Here is a 25,171-nt window from a genome sequence, read left to right on the forward strand (position 1 = left end):
CCGACACTAATTACATTGCGGAGGTCAGGCAGGGTCCCCAGTTAATTAATGGAGTGTCCAGTGTTTTACGCAGCCTGCGGAGAAGCGTTGTTGTAGAAACGACTACATGTCTTCCTGGTTGGCGTCAGCGGACGTACACATCCCAGAGAGTGGAGAAGCACATCCTGCCATTATCTGTTATCGTGGGAGCTGTCACATGCAGTGACGCAGGCTGCTCCTAAACTGGCGATCACAGGAAGAGGAAGAAAACGATATAAAAGCTGAAGAGAGAGCTGCAAAATTTCAGAGGATAAATATTAGCAGTGCCCTACTGGAAATCATTCTCCAGTAAATAAAATGAACGTCAGTGTGCAATTACAAAACCCTACCGAGCATCAGTGCATTAAATCTCTATTCAACACCACTGTTCAACATTAAAGCTCCACAGAACATCAGCGTTTAACATTAATCTATTTCTTAACACCACAGTTTAACAGCACGTGTGTTTGTTGTTTAACACTCAGCAATAGTCCAGTTAGAACATAGCTGTCTGTAAATAATCGAGTCTGGACCGGACAATCCAGTGACTGACATCATGAGCATCGATCCACGCAATTGGGATACGATGACATGCATCAACCAAGTCATCGTGCCTGACCACCCAATCCCGTTAGTCGCCTCTTACGACAAGAATAGTTGCCTTTTACAGCAAGCATGGGTTGCTGAATACCAATTCTACCCCGGATCTTCAAATAATCTGTAATGCATGACGTCAAGGATATTATACACATCATGCGACAAAGCAAACGTAAGGGTAATTTAATTTAAAAAATAGACTTACTCTTAGTACAAGTTAATTGATATCTTAACTGATATTTTGGTACTTATTATTCTAGGTAATGTTATTATCACACGAAGCCCCATACTTCTCGTCATGTCAATCTGTAAGGGTTAATTGTAAAACCGCGACAACTGTCTTCAGAATAAAAGAAATAGATGAAATATATATATATATATATATATATATATATATATATATATATATATATATATATATATATATATATATATATATATATATATATAAATGAATTAATTCAAATTATCGAATACCTCGGATGCGGTTTTGAAAAGTTGATTAAGGATCCGAGTTCTAGCTCAGTGTCGGTGATGGTTGTGTTGGGTTGGAGGCTGCATGGTTTCTGGAAGTGATTAAACAATTGGAAGGATTTTATGCTGCGTCAGAGTAATTTAATTTTTAAAACTTTTCATATACATAAGTGAAAATATCAAGACCAGCCCCTCACCTAGTTCTCGTCATGTGCCGAGCTATCTTGGTTTGACGAAGACAGCAAAGGATGTTTTTTACAGGTATGAGAAATATATTTGCAACATGAAGTATACAAACCTTGGATGCAGAACAGCATTTGCATGAATGTTTTCCCCGTAACACGAGTATATTACGTTCGCTTCTAATACTATAGGAAACGTGTCCAACCTCTTCCCAGCAGCTGCAGGGGGCATGTATTCGACTAACATAATGATCTCTTCCTCTATTTGGATATAGGTTCTCTGTCACACTGACATTTTTATCTCTTCCTACATTGGATACCAGGGTCTCTTTTACACTGACATTCTGATCTCTTCCTACATTGGCTACCAGGGTCTCTTTTACCCTGACATTTTGATCTCTTCCTACATCGGGTACCGACTGCCTGTGTCACCCTAATATTGCGGTGTCTTTCCACATGGGGTACCGACTGCCTGTGTCACCCTAACATTGCGGTGTCTTTCAACTTGGGGTACCGACTGTCTGTGTCACCCTAACATTGCGGTGTCTTTCCACATGGGGTAACGACTGTCTGTCTCACCCTAACATTGCGGTGTCTTTCCACATGGGGTACCGACTGTCTGTGTCACCCTAACATTGCGGTGTCTTTCCACATGGAGTTACGACTGTCTGTGTCACCCTAACATTGCGGTGTCTTTCCACATGGGGTACCGACTGTCTGTCTCACCCTAACACTTCGGTGTCTTTCCACATGGAGTACCGACTGTCTATGTCACCCTTACATTGCGGTGTCTTTCCACATGGGGTACCGACTATCTGTGTCACCTTAACATTGCGGTGTCTTTCCACATGGGGTACCGACTGTCCATTTCACCCTAACATTGCGGTGTCTTTCCACATGGGGTACCGACTGTCTATGTCACCCTAACATTGCAGTGTCTTTCCACATGGGGTACCGACTGCCTGTGTCACCCTAACATTGCGGTGTCTTTCCACATGGGGTAACGACTGTCTGTCTCACCGTAACATTGCGGTGTCTTTCCACATGGGATACCGACTGTCTGTGTCACCCTAACATTGCGGTGTCTTTCCACATGGGATACCGACTGTCTGTGTCACCCTAACACTGCGGTGTCTTTCCACTTGGGGTACCGACTGTTTGTGTCACCCTAACATTGCGGTGTCTTTCCACATGGGGTAACGACTGTCTATTTCACCCTAACATTGCGGTGTCTTTCCACATGGGGTACCGACTGTCTGTGTCACCTTAACATTGCGGTGTCTTTCCACTTGGGGTACCGACTGTCTATGTCACCCTAACATTGCGGTGTCTTTCCACATGGAGTACCGACTGTCTGTGTCACCCTAACACTTCGGTGTCTTTCCACTTGGGGTACCGACTGTCTGTCTCACCCTAACATTGCGGTGTCTTTCCACATGGGGTACCGACTGTTTGTGTCACCCTAACATGGCGGTGTCTTTCCACTTGGGGTACCGACTGTCTATGTCACCCTTACATTGCGGTGTCTTTCCACATGGGGTACCGACTGTTTGTGTCACCCTAACATGGCGGTGTCTTTCCACTTGGGGTACCGACTGTCTGTGTCACCTTAACATTGCGGTGTCTTTCCACATGGGGTAACGACTGTCTATTTCACCCTAACATTGCGGTGTCTTTCCACATGGGGTACCGACTGTCTGTGTCACCCTAACATTGCGGTGTCTTTCCACTTGGGGTACCGACTGTCTGTCTCACCCTAACATTGCGGTGTCTTTCCACATGGGGTACCGACTGTCCATGTCACCCTTACATTGCGGTGTCTTTCCACTTGGGGTACCGACTGTCCATGTCACCCTAACATTGCGGTGTCTTTCCACATGGGGTAACGACTGTCTGTCTCACCCTAACATTGCGGTGTTTTTCCACTTGGGGTACCGACTGTCTGTCTCACCCTAACATTGCGGTGTCTTTCCACTTGGGGTACCGACTGTCTATGTCACCCTAACATTGCATAGTCTTTCCACATGGGGTAACGACTGTCTATCTCACCCTAACATGGCGGTGTCTTTCCACATGGGGTACCGACTGTCTGTGTCACACTAACATTGCGGTGTCTTACCACATGGGGTACCGACTGTCTATGTCACCCTAACATTGCGGTGTCTTACCACATGGGGTTCCGACTGTCTTTGTCACCCTAACATTGCGGTGTCTTTCCACATGGGGTACCGACTATCTGTGTCACCCTAACATTGCGGTGTCTTACCACATGGGGTTCCGACTGTCTATGTCACCCTAACATTGCGGTGTCTTTCCACATGGGGTTCCGACTGCCTGTATCACCAGGACATACGCGGTCTGAATTCCCTTGAATCCCGATTCACAGAGTTGTAAATTGTGAAAACAAGTCGTAATGGCGGAAACGGGGTAATATCCACATCAACAAAATAGTAAAACTCAAACATTGATCAACAAACAGCTACTTTTAATTAATCCAATACATCAATGTCATTCTTTCAAAGTCATGGTAAATTGTAAAGGCAGGTATAATACTGTTCGGTAACAGTGCTGTAATCATCATGATGACAAGAACACACATCACTGAATTACACAACTTGTAAACGTGTCTTCTTCTATAGTCGACATCTCTGTATAAGCAGGCAGCAGGAAGTCGATGCGTTAGAGATTATCGCTTAATGGCTCATCAACAATCCTAGAACTAAAGGAGGGGAGACAATCCTAATACCCAAGAGAGATCAGACTTAGACGTCTTTCTGCTTTCAACAGTTGGTGGTTAAAGACCATCAGATCTAACCACAACCACACGTTCAAGATACTAAATACAATCTACAAACAAATATCGAAATATTAATACCAGATACTGAAAAATACCGAAATCTGACAAATACCAAGTCTTGGTAGTTTCCCATTTTCTTGAAAGAAACTCTAGAGCAGGCTCAATGTCTGCAAAAGTCTGTGAAATGACTTTTTTAAAACAATCCGAGACGTCGCATGGACGACCTCATAACATCCACATCACCAGCACACCAACCCCGTCCCCACAGACACACGCCTACAAACATGAACGCGTTCCTGAGGAAGATAGTCTTTTGAGGAATTCATTTCTATTTCATCTGAACCTTTTGTTCCATGAATACAGACCGATCACTCCCGTTATTTAACAATAGGCGTATGGTGGACGGTAGCGGCAAATCAATCCCCTCATACAACTACTGGAATCCCTTTCGTCAGAAATACTTGAAGGGGGAAACATGAAAGACACAATTGCTTCAGGATATCTGAAAATTGATAACAATAGAAGAAACGTCAGCACCAGGATGAGACATACGCGTACATTAAAGGCTATGGTATTTACACAGTACCATATGTCGTAGCATAGATAATATAGTACAGACACTAAGACGTTACCAAACTGACAGTCACCTAAGAACATAGATCGACAAATACCAAACACCAAATACCAATAAATATAAAAATATTGATACTAAATACTGTCAACTGCCGAAATCTGACGAATACCAAGTCTTGTTTCCCCTATGCTTGAAAAAAAATCCCCTTCTGTTCTCTGGAGCACGTTAATCTATGAACCAATCTGTAAAAATGTCTTGTGGAAAACATTTCAGAATGTAGGTAAAAGGTCATTTTGTCTTGTACAATAGTAGTGTACGGCGATTACATACATAATATATAAGTACATTTCTCTTCACCCCCCTTTGTGGCACTTCTCAATGATATTGCTGTAGTGTAACCATATATCACAGATACAAACATACATCTGTCAACATGTCTTCTGATTAAGGCAACAATAAACAATATGTAGTGGTAATAAGTGAGTGAGTGAGTATAGTTTTACGCCGCTTTTAACAATATTCCAGCACTGTCACGGCGGGGAACACCAGAAATGGGCTTTACACATTGTACCCATGTCGGGAATCGAACCTGGGTCTTGGGCGTGATGAGCGAACGATTTAAATGCTAGGCTACCCGGGCGCCGTAGTAGTAATAAGCATCATCATAACTCTTATAACTCTCTAATATTCAAAACCGCCTCCGTGGTCTAATGGTAGAGCGTCCGCCCGGAGAGCGGAAGGTCCGGGGTTCGATCCACAGCCGCGTCATACCAAAAGACGTTAAAAGATGGAACTTGTTGTTACCCTGTCTGGCGCTCGGCATTAAGAGGCTAAAACAAGGACTGATCGGAGTCAGTAAACTGTGTCTGAGTGGGGTATTCGTGTTAAACTGCGACATGGTATCTCAGTGAGCTAGCACTATAAATCGGCATCAGTCCGGACTGGTACAAGCAGCCACACACACTCAATGCACGTGCATGCACGTCGCTATATAAGTGCAATAATCTTGGACGCGACGTTAAACCCCATTTCACCTCACCTCTAATATTCAATATGAAACGTTACCGCCAGAGAACAACCAGTTTCCAACATCCGACCAAATAGAATCCATTTGGCGTAAAAGGTAAAAATAGGGGTGACAATTATATGACTGGATAGCTGAAAATCAGTGATGACACCAGGTGTTCGTGAAAAGTGTAAGGATGTCCTGCCCTACCGGTAGAACCTTCCACTCACACAATCTGCATATAAAGTATGTTTGTTGCCTGACGCCTTACAGATAACAAGGCCTGTAAATAAATCACGAAGAGACCACAACGGCAAAACTTGGCTCCAGCTTTACATCGTTTCAGTGTCGCAAGCGCAAAGAAATCGGAATACCGACTAAACTTAAACAATGATGCCTGTGAGAAATATGATGTATAAACATTGAAGCAGATATCATTACTAACGAAACGCGTATATACACGTGTCGGCCTTGCTTATAGCTTGGCTTATCTAAAACATTTCTAGCATTAAAAATCAAAACCAATCTACGTACAGTAAAACCCCATTTATCCGGACAGTATTTACACACTGAAACCGCCTGAATGAACAAATGTCCGGATTAATGAAACGGTTTTGGAGAGTGATATCCATGTGTATATGAAGACGTTATAGACAATGTCCGGACAAACGAGGTTTCACTGTTGTTCGATATGGACTAGTCATCTTTGGGTTCTCTAACTTTCACAACACTCATTTCGAATGACTCATTGACTGATCGCCGGGGTTGATTATCTCCCTTTATTGTTGTCTTCTTCTTGCTTCCAAGTTGACTGCGGCGATGTTGTTTGCAGAGATACTCGAACCAATCAGCAGTCTCCGGATTCAGAACGCTTGAACAAAATAGGCATAAATGAAGTGAAAAAAGGCTGAATGAGTGATTAATGAACGTGTCATCGGCAATGTGAGCCTGAGCTATAAAATAATAAAAGGGGCGAAACAGCTCACCATATCGGAAAGATTTGTTTGTTTGATTGCTGATGTTTAACGCCTCATTCAGCATATTCCAAGTATAAGACAGCGGTCTGTAAAAAATCGAGTCTGGACCAGACAATCCAGTGATTGACATCATGAGCATGGATCCACGCATTGGGAAACTATGACATGCATCAACCAAGTCAGCAAGCCTGACCACCCCATCCCGTTAGTCGCCTCTTACGACAAGCATAGTCGCCATTTAAGGCAAGCATGGGTTGCTGAAGACCAATTCTACCCCGGTTCTTCACGGGTAATATTGGAATTAAGGTATTTGCATTTATATCGAACTATAGCTGTCACAATGTTTCTCGCGATATTTCTGATAACGTACCTCTTGAGTCTGTCGTACAGGACGGTGACGAGGGGGACGACGTCGGCCGCGGCGGTGTTGAGCATGTCCTTGTTGAGTGGTCGTCGCGCCCATACGTGCTGGTCCTCTCGTAGTAGACGCTGTAGACAGATGATGAGACAGCCGTTGTATTGTCACACTGTCAGTGGTAGGTAACAGTGGTGCAAACAACAAGTGAATATGAAAACGACGATTTGAGAAATAAACGACGAGTGGGAGCTGTTTATCGTACAATAAAACAGGGAGAATAAACCATGAGGGGCAATGTCGGACACATCCAATTTATGAACAGGGGGTTAAATGTGGTCTTTCCCGCATATTCTCACAAGTTTCACGTCGAGTATCTGTATCTTTTTCTCCCCAAACCGATTGTCATATCTCTCCCACTTCTGGGTGCGATCGATCGGCCATTTCGTTCCTCTGCGCTTTCTAGCTATATCTCACTAGCTATAGACATTTCCATCTAAAAGAATAACGTCGTGTAATTTACGTCATCAAGTTGCGAGTGCATGTTCAAATCTCCAGAAATGACGTCATGATTTAACAAGGTTTCATCGTGAAATAAACCACGCTTCGTTCTTCAATGTTCTTTGCAATTTATCGTGTAGCTATCTTATATATGCACATACATCTACCACATTCCTTTCAACATCTTTCAAAACGACTTTTCACCCAGGGGCGGTCGGGTAGCCTACTGGTTAAAGCGTTCGCTCGTCACGCCAAAGACCTGGGTTCGATTCCCGACATGGGTACAATGTGTGAAGCCCATTTCTGGTGTCCTCGTCGTGATATTGCTGGAATATTGCTAAAAGCGGCGTAAAACCATACTCACTCACTTTTCACCCAGTGATAACCGGGCTAGAATACACCCCCTGCGTCTGAACTAGATCGGTCAGCCAGTCTAGGTGACATTTGTTTTTATCGCAGGTGTCATCGTACCCCGACGGCATCTGGCGTTGCTCATGATATCAACCACTGGTTTGTTTTGCCAAGCTGTTTGTTTTTCACAGCTGGAATATTGTTTAGAGTGGCGCTAAACAACTAACGCTCCGAAGGTAAAACGTGTATCAATTGTTAAAACCCACGTTGGTCTGTGAACATATATACCACTACATGTAGGTAACTTTTTATCCACAAGACACAGTTGTATATCCTACATCAAACTTTCGTTCATTCTAAAAAACATGCATTACTACACACATACCTCAAGTGATGCCGAGGGAGTATATCCGACGACGTCATATTTAACAAATAAGGAGCTTTTGCTGATCATCCTAGGCGGGAGTCCATGCTCCTCCATTTGAACTCGTTGCGCCACCTAGCGAGAGAAACAGGTAAGCGGGTAACTGGTTAGGATACACGTGTTTTTGTACACTCGTGCGTAGGGTCATTAACCCTCAACTCATTAAAATTAGATCTCAGTTCTCGCTACCGCAAAACAAAGATCATCCCATTAGGAGTCACGTCAGAACGACCTTTCATCTGATCTATCAGAGCGTCGCTTACTAGATCATGAAAGTGACAGTCGGAATGTGATTTCACTTCATGCAACGTCGAAAACCTTAACATGGGGTATTCCGGACGATAGTTACAGCCTAAACGACTGAATCCATAAAATCTAGACCATCTATTAGCCGTTCCAGAATGTTCTTTTGTTCAGGTTTCAACTTTTTAATCGAGTATTTGTAAAAATATGTTTCGAAGCGTAGTCGCCAATTTGAAATTAGTGCCGTAAAGCACGAGAAAGCTGCCTTCTGATTGGCTAATGTCGACATCTTGTCAGTCATTCCATTGGTCGGTCAAAGTTCGCGAAAGGTCGGTCTGAGGTGACCCGTCAAGGGAAGTCCTCAGATCTTTGCTTAGCGGTAGCGAGAACTAAGATCTGATTTTAATGAGATTGATTAACCCTCAGTAATACTGTTCATGTGTATGTGTAGGGTTTGGTCAGCTGTGTGGACGTACCTGCGTGTCGAAGACGTTGCTCAGAGTCACACCGAATCCACGATGGAGGGCCGCGGCATCGGCAGCACAGTCGTGTATAACCTGAGGAACACGGTACATACTACTGACTGAAGTTGATCAACATTAGCAATGGCGAAAACGACAGCGACATGTGGTGACAACAGCCACATCTTCCCGGGGCAAGGGGGTCTACTGGCCATAAAAGTCCAGTTTCCATCCTGCCGATCAAGGATGGAATTCTGGAGTTACATGTTGGCTGGACTAACGAGTCTCTGCATAGTCCAATCAAAATCGCGTAACGAGCTCGACATCTGGTTCGTGAACAACATGGATTTCAACGCGCAGATTTCTGTCGACTGAAGGATGTGCAAAGCATGTGTACCGCCAACTGGGCGTCGACAGATACTTTGCGCATCTTTTCATGTTTTTAATCAAGGTGCATGAGTTGATGCACTTCGCGAGGTAAAGCCCGTTTTATTACAATATAGTGAGTGAGTGAGTGAGTGAGTGAGTGAGTGAGTTAGGTTTTTTACGCCGCCTTTAGCAATATTCCAGCAATATCACGGCGGGGGACACCAGAAATGGGTTTTACACATTGTACCCATGTCGGGATTCGAACACGGGTCTTCGGCGTGACGAGCGAACGCTTTAACCACTAGGCTACCCGACCGCCCTATTACAATATAGATCTTGACTTTCGATCAGATGGTCTTGACTGGACGCCGCCATTTTGTTTGAAACAATTGCAAGTGACAGAAGAGGTGGAATGTTATTGGTCAATAGGAGGGACATAGAAAGGACATAACTCGTAATAGCCACCGGTGGCGCTACGATAGAGCCTGGAAATTCCAGTCTAGTTCGGCAAGGGTGACAACTGGACTTTTATAGTCAGTTTACGCCCTTGCATCGGGAAGATGCAACAACCATTGCATGGAACACCATATACGCTGAGAAGGAATCACGATTTCTTAAGTGTAGGATGCTAAGGGATTCGGCTTCCAGGTCTGTAATTTTTGTCGGTTTAGTCCCTACCTTCAATCTTATAAATTCAACTGTCTGAAACTTCAATATTGCGACCGTCTCATCACATCAATCTATTTGTTATTGGATTTGGGTGATTCGTGTTCTTTAAAAGAGAGTGGTATAGGATTTGGGTGATTGGTGTTCTTTAAAAGTGAGTGGTATAAGATTTGGGTGATTGGTGTTATTTAAAAGTGAGTGGTATAGGATTTGGGTGATTGGTGTTATTTAAAAGTGAGTGGTATAGGATTTGGGTGTTTGGTGTTATCTAAAAGTGAGTGGTATAGGATTTGGGTGATTGGTGTTATCTAAAAGTGAGTGGTATAGGATTTGGGTGATTGGTGTTATCTAAAAGTGAGTGGTAGAAGATTTGGGTGATTGGTGTTATCTAAAAGTGACTGGTATAGGTTTTGGGCTGTGACAAGTCGTCACTATGTACACTCGTGACCGATGAGTAGTGCTGAAATAACACCAGGGGTTTAGCTTTCTGTGAAAATAAACTAATTTTTTTTCGCAAACACCTGGTGTCATCACTGATTTTCACTGATTTTCAGTGGTCCATTCACATAATTTTCACATCTATTTTGCCCTTGCGCATCATGTGATCTGTTTTGGCGGATAATCAACACTTGTTATTATCTAAGGTCTTGCATTGGCGTTTTGTTTCAGATTGAACTGATTTCTTTGGAACTTACCCAACTTCTGTGATATTATGCTATATGGTTAATATGAGATTGAAGTACGTGTTCGAGATTGAACTTTTTTATTTGAAACTGAACTAATTGTGGGAAATTGAACTGTTGTCTTTGGAATTAAACACATTCTGCACTAATTTATCTGTAAATTCCACTAATTCCACTGAGACTGAACTGATGTCTTTCTGGTGGAATTTCTTTCTTTGAGATTGAGTGTTTACTAGCCACAAATAAGAGTGAGTGAGTGAGTGGTATTTAACGTCGCTTTAAACAGTATTCCAGTTATATCATGACGTGTCAGCTTAATGAGGGAGGAAAGCCCGAAGTGATGCAGGTCTCAGACGTTTACCACTTCGGTGAAACCCACGAGCACGGGTATGGTGCTGACAAACCTAGAAACATAATTCGGGCGAACCAGGATTCGAACCCGTCATCATAGGTTTCTGGCGTGCTCAAAGGACGCAACTCTGCACACACACACACACACACCCCACCCCTCCCTCCCTCCCATACACAGAGGTAAGAAGACTAATGTTGTGGCAATAAGTGGTTCGCCGGGATGATGTCCGGCTGTGTAGTCATCACCTTGATGACGTCAGTGCTCTGGAACAGCCTGACCAGGCCCCCGTCCAGGATAATGTTCTTGTCTCGTCTCACGTCGAAGGCGTACACGTCACCCTGCAGCGTTGCCACGGCAACCAGATAAATGGTACCTATGAAAGAAAATAATATCACATATTTGAGGAGAAATGGTACAAATAGACTGCATGATTCAATTAATATTTGTTCAAATGAACGCTATATATAAACTGAATCGTTTCAAATACTTTACTTGAAAATTTGAAGAAAGTTCAGATGCAAAAATAGAGTGAGTGAGTGAGTGAGTTTGGTTTAACTCCGCTTTGAACAGTATTCCAGTTATATCACAGCCTGTCAGCTGTAGATGTAGAAGCGAAGCCAGAAGTGAAACAGGTCATAAACATTTACCACTTTGAAACCCTAGTGCACGGGTATGGTGCTGGATTCGAACCCACGATCGTACGATTATTGCGTGCCCACGAAGAATCTAATTGATTATAGCGAATACGCCCTGCCTAATGTATACAGTAAACGTAGTAAATAAAAAATAAAGACCTGATAAAACGAACTTGGTCAAAACAGAAAGTATGTTGTATCCAAGTTAACCGTACAAAATCCAAACTCCCTTCAAAGTTCGAGTTTATGCAAGTTTAAATTACTGTAAAAAGGTTCATCGGAATTTGGTAAATACAAAGAATATTATTATTACGTTTATGTGTTTTTAAAAATGGACGTGACTATGTATAGGTCCCACAGTTACCTTTACCCCCAGCGTTAGCCCCCTTGCAGCTGACGCCGACCACAGGGGATGAGACGAGGATGTCGTGCACTGCCTTCTCGGACGCCTGCGCAGATGACACAAGGTGAATCCGCGGCATCTTGGCGTCAGGGCGTCAGGGCGTCACAGCACGTCCTGGGGGAGGTGACAAAACAGTGTCAAAATATCAGGGAGAGACTTCGATGAAAGGGAAGGTGAAAAAACGCCGCTGTGTTATTTGTGATGAAGTCTACCTCCAACACCATACGTATCATGTTCAGCATATGTCAGTATACCACATGAACCATGCTCACAGGGATGTAGGTGACAACATTTTCAGTAATTGCTGAGAATAATAACAATTGTTCCATTTTCTCATTGTTTGCGAAGATGCCCATAGCAATGTGACGTGAACATGACGTCATCCGTTTTTCATAATATCACGATTGTATGTGACGTCGTTTCAACATTCGAATAATTCAGCTGTCTAAACCTGATATCAGGAAACCCACATTTTTCTATATTTTCTCAAAAGAAAGGATTTTGGGTGATGTGAGGACAAGCCTACTCGCAGAATTACATATTATCTGTCCATGATGAATTAATGTTGAAACACCCTCGCCAAGGCTCGGAATCCGTTATCCGTAATTCCTCGTTGTTCGTAAGTTATTCCCCCAAATGATATCTTATCATGAATGTTACATACATTTTATGAGATTACCCCTCGTAAGTAGAGATCCCACACGAGTGTGTTTCTTCCTGCTGGCGCCCGCCATACACCCGGAAGAACACCCATTCTCTATTTTCATATACCCCAACCTCCATCAAACTTTGGTACATATCTCCATGCGATGTTGTTCTCATTTTGACATTGAAGGTCTATGATACACCGCCGATACACAAAACCATGCTGGGTTATAACTTGTGATGGGTTTCCTCTCATATCATCTGACGAGTATACTGACATGGTGATTTGAAGCAATTGACAAGGAAGTACAAAACATATAATAAGATAATCGATTTCTGTATTTCAATAGGGTGATGAGATGGTGATATGAATGTTAATGTGTTAACCTTTCTAGCTCATCAAAGGCAGCTGAGATAATAATAATAATAATATAAAAAACAACAAATAAATAAATAAATAAATAAATATACAGAAACAATACGCTCTATGTACAGTGAAATCCCGTTAATACGGACAGTAGTGTTTCAAGTGAAATCGTCCCGATAGACCTGGTGGCTCGATCCCCGGCCGCGTTTTACCAAAATGCGTTAAAAGATTGTAGTTGTTGCTACCCTGCCTGACGCTCAGCATTAAGGGGCTAAACAACGACTGATCGGCTCGGAGTCAGTACACTGTGTCTGAATGCGGTATCCATGTTCAACTTCGATATGGTACCTCAGTGGGCTAGCACTGTTAAACCTGCCGCGGTAGTCCGTATTAGTAAGTCGACACACACGCACGCACGCACGCACGCACGCACACACACACATGTTTAGCGGGTTATTAGAGTATCTTTTAAAATATTATAAAAGGGAGCCAAGAGGCAGTGTCTTGAAACTGCAGACATCTAGACTTGTAAAATATTATAGACCTGCATGAGCTGTATTGAATACACTGGTTCCAGTGTCTGTATGTCAGACTAAGCCACACACAGCCACAGCCACTCACACACACACACACGTCGCTATGTAAGAGCATTAAAGCTTGAACGTTGTACGTTGAACCCCAATTCACCCCACCTACACCCTGACATAGGCAGACACTCACAGTAAGTATCACCCGGAAGGTGTGGACTAATGAGGGTCGTCTATACGATTTTGAGATTGTTTACGTGCACACTTGGGTAATGTGCGACATCTAATGTTCTCGAGTACAGAAAACCTGCCTTTAGATGGTCGTTATAAGAGTGATAGGCTATGATTAATAACACCTTCTCAGACGCGTACGGTAACCTAGCATCGACCAAACGCAACACAAGTACACATGAAAGATAACGAGGCAGGCTCATATTACTCCACCTTAGTTCTTGAAAAATAATGAGTCTAGCAGAAAATATCTATATTTTTACCTGTACATTATAGTTATAATTTATGATTACACAAAAATGGTAAGAACGTTTTAAAAAGATCTTTAATCGTTTTTGGAAAAAAAGAACTTAAAATATTGCGAGTAGCGCTTTTCGTATCAGAAAAGACTATAGTACATGGAAAGAGGGACAACAGGCTGGCCTATTTGTGCCCAACAGATTGCTATATTTAGCTTCTTAAGCTCCCACCTTGCCTTGCAATGTCTGGCCTACTCTTTGTTGGGGCTTAGTGACTGTAATAAAATCAAAGTCTAAAATCAATAATATGTTAGCGTTCATACTCCACTGGTAACTATATACCAACCAAGAAATACAAAAATTGTACTTTTTCGAAAACTATCATTGCAGGGGGAAAATTATCTAAATATAAGCAAAAATAATTTTATTTTATAATCATAAAACTTTTAATATTAAACACATGTCAAACAATCAACCAGACTAAAGTACTATTTCCTGTATGTCAGAGTGACATGTAGACTTTGTGGTGTATACATTTACCATGAGGACTTTGATTAACGCCTTGTCCGAGGTTGCAGCCACTACTGCGGCCACTTTGCCAATATCGACCAGGGAAGAGTGTAAACAAACCCAGTACATGAATATTACATGAGCAAGATTACTGCATGTGGTGGTCATTATTGACTCTTTATAAGCTAAGCTACCTAACTAGACAGCGGGGTGCGACCACATACAGATCGTATTCTCCCTATATATATACTTATAGATATGTAAATCAATACTCGATGCACAGACATCAATAATAAATGTTGTACGCTACAGGTCAGGCTTCGGAGATCATTGGTAATGCATTGACACCTGCCGTGTCACCTAATATCTCGACATCTCGTATAGTCGGCTGTGAGGGTATATGGTGGGTATATCTGCTATAATGTCGTCTCCTACAATTGATTCATAGCACAGCGGGCTCTTTATACAGTCAATGGTAGCTATTATGGACAGGCTGTTTACTTACAGGTGTTGAAGATTCTTCTCAAGCGTCGCTGGTCGTTATGGTATCGATGTTTATTGCCTCATTGACAGGAGAGGTTAAAGAAGGGAGATAATCACCGTCACCGACCCGGGTGCGTGTACAGTCTTGTTTCTCGGGTGTCCATTACTGTGGGGCTATTGTTATAACGGTTATGAGATTTCTAACTGCTGTTTTGTTGCTGTAATGTAACGATACGCTTATACGCTTTTTCTGATTTATATTTCGTTTCTTTTTCCCAAATATCGCCTATCCAAATTCATAACGAGTAGCTATTTTGGAAAACTTTTGATCAATAAATAGGATATGTATGAAGGATAAAAGAGCATCCCCTTGAGAGTTGTTGATGAGACGATAACATACATTATGTGTGGACTGTGACCAATTCGTATGGCACTCTAGGGTAGGCATTCATCGTGCAATTACTTCCCTTATTTGTACCAGGATAAACTGATCGTGGGTTCGAATACCCAATTTGCGGCGTTGATGATCCTTTGTATGGAAATGTTTGTATGTTCATTCGTCGCCACTTGACCCTATCCGTAACCGGCTTGTCATGGAAAGACACGAGTTGGTCACGAATGCTAACAACTTTATACATAGATATTATACATTATACATTATACAATATTATACATACGGGCATAGGTCGGTAAAAGATAAATCTATAAAACACAAGAAAAATCCATGGTATAACATTTTATTTATGTCTGTATATAATCCCATATATCCAATCTAAGAATGACGAAACACGTGTATATACATCCGGGAAACCAGGCTTCCGGCACGTGGTACTGCCCCATGACGTCACGCCGGCTAGTGTATATCGTCCGTGTTTGAAACACACAAGAGGTCCACCAGAATCTCCCTGGAGGAGAAAAACAAAGCGTTGTGTTATAACGATACACACAGGTGTAAAGATAAATTCACTTTCATGCAACGAAAAAGTAATAACATACACAGCTAAAGTATGATGCAATCATTTAAATCAGGGTATACTTGTGCACTAAAAACTGATAAAACTATGACCGAATATTGACTAATGATAAACGGAAGGCCTCAAAGCAGAGATCAAGGATTATACCCGAGTCAAATCTCGGATTCAAACCCACTATTTGGCCCTGGCCCGACAAAGGGACGCTACTCAGCACAGCAAGAAGCAATTGGACCTTCGTTGTCCTGGCTGCATCATGAGGTATTGACAAATGTCCACAAACTCACCTTGCACGCGCCTCTTATTCCATTCCCGGCACAGATATTTTCATCCTTAATGACCCTCCATGACTGATTACAGACGGCGACAGGGACGATGTCCACCTGTAGGTGGCGCAGTATCCGCGAGTCCCCAGTATCTGCAGGACCAAGATGGGAGTGACGTAATACACATGTCTGTGTACAGAATCATCCACGCAATTCCGAATGTAGCCAAATATCTAAATAGTGTCGGCTGAACATGAACTTTGTGCTGCATACAAACAATGTCGTATAACAAGAAAAAAGTTATTTAAGTATCGGAAATAACGAACAAAAGTGATGTTATTGTCTGATGTCTTTTGGATCTCCATTCTATTATGATAATTATCCTGGAGCCTTTCGCCATCATATATTTCCTGTCGGAAAGCTCTGGTGGCGAATAGGTCCAGGGTATTAATCATTATAGAACACATACGTACAGGTCTGGGTAATACAGAATAGCTGCTGATTTAAGTGACGCAGAGAGCACCTTTGATTGTCAGAATTTCGACTAATTCATTAGTACGTATTGATAAGGAAGTATTGCTGAAGTTGAAACTTATATTTAAGAAATAAACGACGAGTTGGAGTACAATAAAACACTGCATGGAGAATAAAAGTTGAGAGGCGAAGCAGTGTTTTATAGTATGATAAACGAAGACCACGAGTCGTTTATATCAACATTATATACTCTAGAATCTGTACCTTTTCTCCCAATACTGATTGTCCAATCTCTCCCAATATTGAATGCGATCGTTCGGCCATCTCGTTTATCTGCGTAGCATAGCTACATCTATAGGGAACAACTAATAGGCACCCCCCACTCAAAAATAACGTCGTCAAACATACGACGTCATCAAGTTGCGAGCGCATGTTTGAATCTCCAGAAATGACCTCATGGTAGAACAATGTTTTATTGTGAAATAAAACACGCTTCCTTCTTCATTGTTCTTTGCGATTTATCGCGTAGGTATCTTATATTTCGAGATAAATGGAGTGACCTCATTTGTATATAACATGACGTACTATATACACATAATTGTGTTATGGTAGCTAAACATACGTGTTGTAGAGAATTACATCCTCTAGTGTACGCTAGTGCCAAGCGTTGAATGATGAGAACAGGACCCACGGGGCGTGACCTACATCCTGAGAACATGACACAAGGGACGTGACTTACATCTTGAGAACATGACACAAGGGACGTGACTTACTTCTTGAGAACATGACACAAGGGGCGTGACCTACATCTTGAGAACATGACACAAGGGACGTGACTTACTTCTTGAGAACATGACACAAGGGACGTGACTTACTTCTTGAGAACATGACACAAGGGGCGTGACCTACATCTTGAGAACATGACACAAGGGAGGTGACTTACTTCTTGAGAACATGACACAAGGGACGTGACTTACTTCTTGAGAACATGACACAAGGGACGTGACTTACTTCTTGAGAACATGACACAAGGGACGTGACTTACTTTTTGAGAACAGGACCCACGGGGCGTGACCTACATCTTGAGAACATGACACAAGGGACGTGACTTACTTCTTGTAAATCCCCATCCAGTGACGTAGCACCGGTCAGACTTATTGAACACAACGGAATCGTGGGTAGGGAGACAGATTGTCCGGATGTAGTGTCCACTGGTGTCCACTGGACGGTTAAGCTTTATCAGGGCGATGTCGTACGGATTACCAAACCCAAGGTCGAACTTAGAATGCTGCAACAGAGGGTGCATGAGTGAGTGGGTTTGACGCTGCTGTAAACAACATTTTGGCAGGTCACGAATCACATTATCAATCACTGGATTGTCTTGACCAGACTCTATTTACAGACCACCGTCACAGAACCGGAATACTGCTGTGAGGACGATGGCCAAACACACACTATAGAATTTAAACTTCAAATGTATCAGTCTCGTTTCCATCCAATTGTCCATTGCCTAGAAGTTTGTCCACTGGGTGGGTGCTACCGTAAGGGCATGCTGGACATGCTTCCCCCTTCCGCGAACACCTGGTGTCATCACCGGTTTTCAGTGGTTATTCATATAATTCCCCCGCTAGTTTTCCCTTTACGCCAAATGGAATCTGTTTCGGCGGAAAATCAAGACTGGTTGTTCTTGTGCACTAACGTTTCATGTTATCCTTCAGAAAGGCGAGACCCGTGAAGATCCGGGGTAGAATAGGTCTTCAGCAACCCATGCTTACCGTAAAAGGCGACTATGCTCGTAAAAGGCGGACCCGTGAAGATTCGGGTTAGAATAGGTCTTCAGCAACCCATGCTTGCTGTAAAAGGCGACTATGCTTGTCGTAAAAGGCGACTAACGGGATCGGGTGGTCAGGTTCGGTGACTTGGTTGATACGTTTCATCGTTCCCAATTGCGTGGATCGATGCTCATGATATCAATCACTGGATTGTCTGGTTCAGACTCGATTATTTTACAGATCGCCGCCATATACCTTGAATATTGCTGAGAGCGGCGTTAAACAACAAACAAACAAAACAAAACAAATCAGAAAGGCGATCCCCGGAATGAAGAACCTAATAAGCCAGTTTCAATTCATGGAATCTTACTTGAAAAGAACACGTTTTTTCAGATGTTTTCAAACAATTTCAATCTCAGCAAACGTTGAAGTATTGTGTCACCTTGATGACCTGGCTAATACGTCGGTACTGCTCGTGTCCGGTCTTCCTGGACTTGTGGTGCTGACCCAGGATGACCGTCATCCTGCGTGGGGAGTACCTGAAGTACCAGAGTGAGTGAGTTGGGTTTAACGCCACTTTTAACAGTATTCCAGTTATATCGCGGCGTGTCAGCTTAATGTGGGAGGAAACCCCGAAGTGATGCAGGTCTCGGACGTTTACCACTTCGGTGAAACCCATGACCACGGGTATGGTGCTGACAAACCTAGAAACATAATCGGGGCGAATCGAGATTCGAACCCACAATCATAGGTTTCTGGCGTGAACAAGGGACGCAACTCTGCACAGCGAATCGCGCCGCCTCAGACGACTGGGCCACCCGTGCCCCCACCTGTAGTACCAGACAAAGAACCCGTTTTTACACTTTGTTAATATCGTTGCAACAGAAAGACCATACCACGTTTCATATTTCAAATACACTAATTATATCATCTACGTGTTTATAACTTGTCATGTGTTTATATATGTTTGATAAAAGAATATTGTGTTGATCAACAATGAGTTAGTATAATGTTCGTGTGGAAAGTCTGCATGTAACTATTTGGTCCCGAATCATGGTTTGTGGCAGCCTGCTAGGAAATAATAAATGATTCCCCTTTCAGAGGCGCCATTGTTGGTATGTTGGTGTTATAAAACAGAGGTTCACGTGTTGTACAATAAAGATTTCATTTGAAATTGCAGTCTGAGTGGCCTTTGAAACAATTTATTCATTCAGATAATGAAATAGTTTGTTTTTAATCTCACTTGATTGATGTACGGCCAAGTGTCCACAATGTATTAACGGGCACAGGGTTGCGCAGCGATATATATTAAGCGGCAACTCGCTGTGATTGTTTGATTCCTTCAGCCGTGAAGCCCACTGTCACCCAGCAACATACACTGGCGTCCTTTAGCACCATGTTCGTGTTTTTGGGTTGAACCACAAGAGACAGTCACCGGACTTTCCTCTCACATTAAGCAAAACTACTTTCAAAATCGGCGAATTCAATGCACTGACCACGTTTTATGACATATATAAGGCGATATGCTGACAACTAGATATATGTGGATGCTGACAAATAGATACATACGGATGTACTTACCTCCTGAAACAATGAGCGGCTGTGACCACCCAGCGGCGGTTGATGAGGGACCCCCCACAGAAGTGTCTCCCCCGCGACTCCAGCGCCACCTGCCACGGCCACTCCCCTATCACAGCTGGGTCTCCACCCACGACTCGGGCCACTCGTCCCCACTTCCCTTTCTGCAGTCGGGGGATGAATCCGCAGTCCGAGAATCCTGGAACTATAGATAGGGGGAGATCCGGGGATCACAGATATTATTCCCTTATATAATGATATACGTTGTCGTGTCTACTCTCATATTAGGTGTATCTAGAGCACAGAATTGCCTTCTTACCGTTCCGCTTCATATTTAACGTGTACATATGACTTAATATTAACACAATATGGGCAAGTGTGACACTTTCGAATTCGAAAGTGGAAAGGAATTAGCCTGTGTTGTGATTCGAAAGTAGAAACAAATTAGCCTTTGTTAAAGGTCTGAAAACAGAAAAACTCATTTCAAAACATTCAACGCCTTTTCAAAGAATTTTCTCATTTGTTATCGTCATCCGATTACAACCAACGGCTCTATATGTCATCCGATTAAAGTAATTGGCACATGTCGGGTATAAGAAAGTGTACACATTTATTTACCATAAATTACAACTATTATCCAAACGGTTTTAGGTTGAAAATAGTCGCGGAAACACTGCAAACTTAAGGTCTCAAACACAACTATTGTACCCGTATGAAATACATCACAATCGAATAACCATTTCTTGTTTTTTTAATTTTTAATACCATCAAACATGAGTGCACACTTTCTTAAGCAAGTCAGTTTAAATTGCAAAGCGGCCCTTTCACTGCGTGTACAATGCTTTAATTCGCCATTAGGCAATACCTTTTGTTAGCAGGTTAATATATTATTTAAGCATCTTGAAACTAATGTGTTTTAGCGGGACGAGAAGTCAAAACTATAAATAATGACAGCCAAGCAAAGCACATGCACAAGCATATTTCCAAACCTTCCTTTCCATTATCCTTCCCATCAGCAGCAGCAGCATCGTCGTCGTCATCGTCGTCGTCGCCCACCGTGTCGTTCCGGGGGAAGGGTAAGCAGCAGACGTCGCCCCGCCCACAGTATCGGTCCCAACCGAACACCCACCCCCGACACCGGCGCAAAGCCACACACTCACCACCGCCTTGTGGACAACTTGAGAACGGCAGGTGCCCCTCGACTGGACAGGGAGAACATAACATTGTCACAATACAGATGGTAAATAGATAGTTTTCATGTTCCACTTGCTGTAGAGTAGTATTGCCTGAGCTAGACAGAAGGCCACGATAAACAATATTTCACGCCGTGAGAAATTAGTAACGTAAATCATTGTGAAACGAGCACCTGTATATCGCTGACAAACCAAGTGTCATAATCGGGGCAAGTATGGGCCCGATCAGCGGATCCTGGATTATCTAAGAACCGCAACAGAGCCCAAACACGTGCCCTATACCACAAAGTTGGAGAAGGTCTATATGACAAAAAAACCAATAACTGTAAATATCACGTTTCGATATGGACTAACACGTCATGTCGTGGAGAGAATATCAAGAAAAATATTTATTTCATGCTGTCAAAAGTATGACGAACTTCACGACTGAAGAATATCAACCCTCGTGCGATTGTCTAAGAAAATATGCATGCCGTTTTTAAGGATACCCTGTCAGCTTGCTGACGGGGTTAACCCTTTGGTCATGTGGACAAGGCGTCAGACCTCGGATTAGAAGGTCCATGGTTCGAATCCCTCCTGGAGACTAGGAAAGTTTGCGGCCGCTACAATACTCAAATCAGCATCTGTCGGCGTGCTGTCGTGCTGTCGTGCAGTCGTGTCGGTAGTTGCTGATATCGTAGTCATTACAGTATCCTCCAGTCGGGGGTTCAAATCCTGAGTCGACAAAATAATGCTCCCTGGAGTGTCAGCATCGTACACCTGCTCGTGTGTTGAAATTGGTAAACGTCTACGACCTGAGTTACTTTGACCGTTTCTTCCATTGGCCGTCTTGACATACCTGTATTCCATGTTGAGCGCCACTGAAGCTCAGTCACATTATGGGTAAGTGTATTATAGCATACCGTTAGTATATTACATTCTCACTCAAAGTGACACATCGTAATATGTCGAAATAGAGCTCACTTCTGTGTTAGATATCAATGCCTAATTTTTAAATGATGTGTTACTAGACAGATTCAATATCCAGGATATATACGCGTCGGGATATTTGTGTGCTTCCTGTTATACTTGTTCACTTGAACACTTGGTAATGTTCTTCAGTTTCATATTTTCAAATTAGGTTGATATATATATATGTGGTCGAATGAGAAATCAATCAACAGCCTTTCGGGACTAATTACAATTCGTTAATTTCTTACTCGAATACGCATCATCATCATCATCATCATCATCATCGTTGTGGATTTCGTAGACGAAAAAATGCAACCGAATTACGTAAACTCTCTCTTATGAATACTGTCACGGAATGGTTGCTCTTGATGTGGAACAATAACACCAAATTTACACAAAGTTTACATTCACATGAACACATTTTATACCTAAGCAATAAAATGTTTTAAGATCACTTTCAAACCTAATAAAATGATTCAATATCACAAATTGATACACACAAACTAAAAACAAAAGTATTCGTGTTTTACGTCAACTCATAAAAATAATTACAGAAAAAAACGAATTTTAGAAATACACAATGATGAATTATAATGATAATAAAAGTTACCTTGTATGAACACAATAAGTATCACTCCGATGACAATGAACATTTTCTCTGAACAATATGACGTTTCACGCTGACTCCTAACACACACTCATCCTCCGTAATGCTACATGTGTTTATAAATTATGAAATATGATGTCGGGAATTAAACACGCGTCATTAAATATGATGAGGACACAACGCGTTTCTCAGCAGGTTCTCAGCTGACAGCAGTGCATCTCAGCAGGCTGCGTGCTGTTTATCTAAACACATAGATTATGATAAACACAGACCCAAGAAAAAACACACCATGTAATCCACCATACATGGACAAAAGGCTTTGAAATCCAAACGACCGCAAGACGGATGGCGAGATTCAGAGGTGAAACTTGAAAATGTGTTTGATACTGAAGGTTGATAGGTGTATATCACTACAACTATTCTTTGACAGGATAAGTGATCTATTGTTTTTTGCAAAATATATCTTGAATCAAACATTGTGGTTTTTGTTAAAGGCGAACTGTCATTATCTTGTGTTGTGCTCTGGCTGTCGTGATGTTGCAAACGGAAAATATATGTTTGATAATTTTTAAATTACCATTAAATGAATATATTCTGGTGACGATTTAAAGTTTAAATCTTGCTTAAAGGACCACACTGTAGTGTAGGCTTGAGTAACACATCAATCGGTTCAACGTACCCTCAAATGTTTTAATGGGCAGGTTGGATACGTACAGACTGTCAACCAAATAAGCATTGTTTGTTGAAGTCGTTCAAAGTATACTTAATTTGCCTGCAAACTCAAAAGTATGAATGATCGCCTTGATCAGACACAGGCAGGGATTCAGTTTCTCACATGACCCACACTCCAGGATGTATCTGCGCTCCTGGCAATGGAATATTGTCCAATTCCACGATGGAAATTTCTCAAATGATTACATACAAGATTTGGGGCCGTCGGGTAGCCTAGTTGTTAAAGCGTTCGCTCGTCACGCCAAAGACCCGGGTTCGATTGCCGACATGGGTACAATGTGTGAAGCCCATTTCTGGTGTCCCCCGCCGTGATATTGCTCGAATATTGCTTAAAGCGGCGTAAAACCAAACTCACTCACTGACATACAAGATTTACAATGACGAAATAAATAAATGTATTTTGTAATAACCCCTTATTTATCATACTTTATTTTTTAGAAGGAGACAAGACAAACGTTCTCCTCTTTCTGTAAAGTCAGTTGTTATGGAGTTATGATAGAATGATACGTTTCCCTACCTTTTGAAACATGCTTCAACCGTATTGGTGTACAAACAAATAAATATTATTTATTTCTTGATGTCTAGTGTCTTTTATGTTCAATGCATTAGTATTAGGTACATGACTGGTTATTATTGACTTGTTTCATTTGATATGTGTAGTAGTACTAACGAAATAGAAAATGATACAGGTGAACGTTTATGTTATCTCAAAATAACTTCAAAGGATATGCGCTAATTGGACAGGTATTCGGCTGTACAAACGTTTGATGAAACGTTTGACAAATCAGGGTCAGGTTTCATCTGAACAACTATGTAGCTCATATGATTAAATTTAATATCAATGGTCAGTTTCAAAGATGCATATGAAGTAAGTATATACAGTTATTTTCTCCACTAATGCATAGAGAGTAAGTCCTTGAGATAAGATATGCGGACAGTTGACATTTGACATGAATGCATGTAAAATACATGGTCCCTGTCAGTGGCTGTGCGAGCATTCAAATCGCCACGAGGAACGTTATCACATCGCCACCAATGTCTGACAATACACCAAGAATGTCCTGTCATCATGAAATATTGTTTTTACTCTCTGGTCCAACATAGTCATACCATTTCAAATTCTGAGGGTGAATGTACACTGTGGTATATAAAGTGGTGTAAGATCAAATAGTGACTTGTCAAATAGTGGTTGAACTGTATATTTCCAGTAGATAACTTCAACGGAACATAGAGTAGGACTTTTGCACTTTTCATATGTAAGTGCCTCTTGCACTACACATGACACCAATTATCTTCATAATATGTTGATGTTTTAAATACTATTATGACTGAAATCACAGCAACCTTTGAATAACAGATACTTCGGCTTATTGGGGTACCTTTGGTTTCCTGTTTGATGCTAGACGACTAACGGATCGGGCTGTCAGGCTAGAGGACGTGGTTGATTGCATGTCATGGTATTCAAACCGTGGATCTAAGCTCATGATGTCAACACCCGGATTGTCTTACAACTGGCATATTGCTGAGTGCGGCGTTAAACAACAAACAAACGACTAA

The 25,171-nt window shown here is 42.1% G+C and overlaps 2 protein-coding genes across 2 annotated transcripts; both read right to left on the reverse strand.

Annotated features, from left to right (window-relative positions):
* Positions 1–5,694: 5,694 nt before the first annotated feature.
* On the reverse strand, positions 5,695–15,145 carry LOC139466639 (piRNA biogenesis protein EXD1-like). Its single transcript, XM_071248226.1, has 7 exons — positions 15,093–15,145; positions 12,030–12,182; positions 11,276–11,403; positions 8,976–9,056; positions 8,218–8,331; positions 6,996–7,114; positions 5,695–6,519 (listed from the first exon to the last, which is right to left on the reverse strand). Exons 2-7 carry the CDS (start codon positions 12,145–12,147, stop codon positions 6,345–6,347), a joined length of 735 nt encoding a protein of 244 aa, XP_071104327.1. The 5' UTR covers positions 12,148–12,182; positions 15,093–15,145; the 3' UTR covers positions 5,695–6,344.
* A 662-nt stretch (positions 15,146–15,807) lies between these two features.
* LOC139466649 (chymotrypsinogen A-like) lies at positions 15,808–22,928 on the reverse strand. The gene is made up of 7 exons (XM_071248236.1): positions 22,886–22,928; positions 21,292–21,333; positions 20,135–20,336; positions 18,996–19,092; positions 17,895–18,069; positions 16,329–16,459; positions 15,808–15,975 (listed from the first exon to the last, which is right to left on the reverse strand). Exons 1-7 carry the CDS (start codon positions 22,926–22,928, stop codon positions 15,808–15,810), a joined length of 858 nt encoding a protein of 285 aa, XP_071104337.1.
* Positions 22,929–25,171: the final 2,243 nt, after the last annotated feature.

The sequence above is a fragment of the Haliotis cracherodii genome, unplaced genomic scaffold (genome assembly GCF_022045235.1).
Source record: "Haliotis cracherodii isolate W230 unplaced genomic scaffold, xgHalCrac1.p SCAF_1, whole genome shotgun sequence".
Taxonomy (NCBI): Eukaryota; Metazoa; Mollusca; class Gastropoda; order Lepetellida; family Haliotidae; genus Haliotis; species Haliotis cracherodii.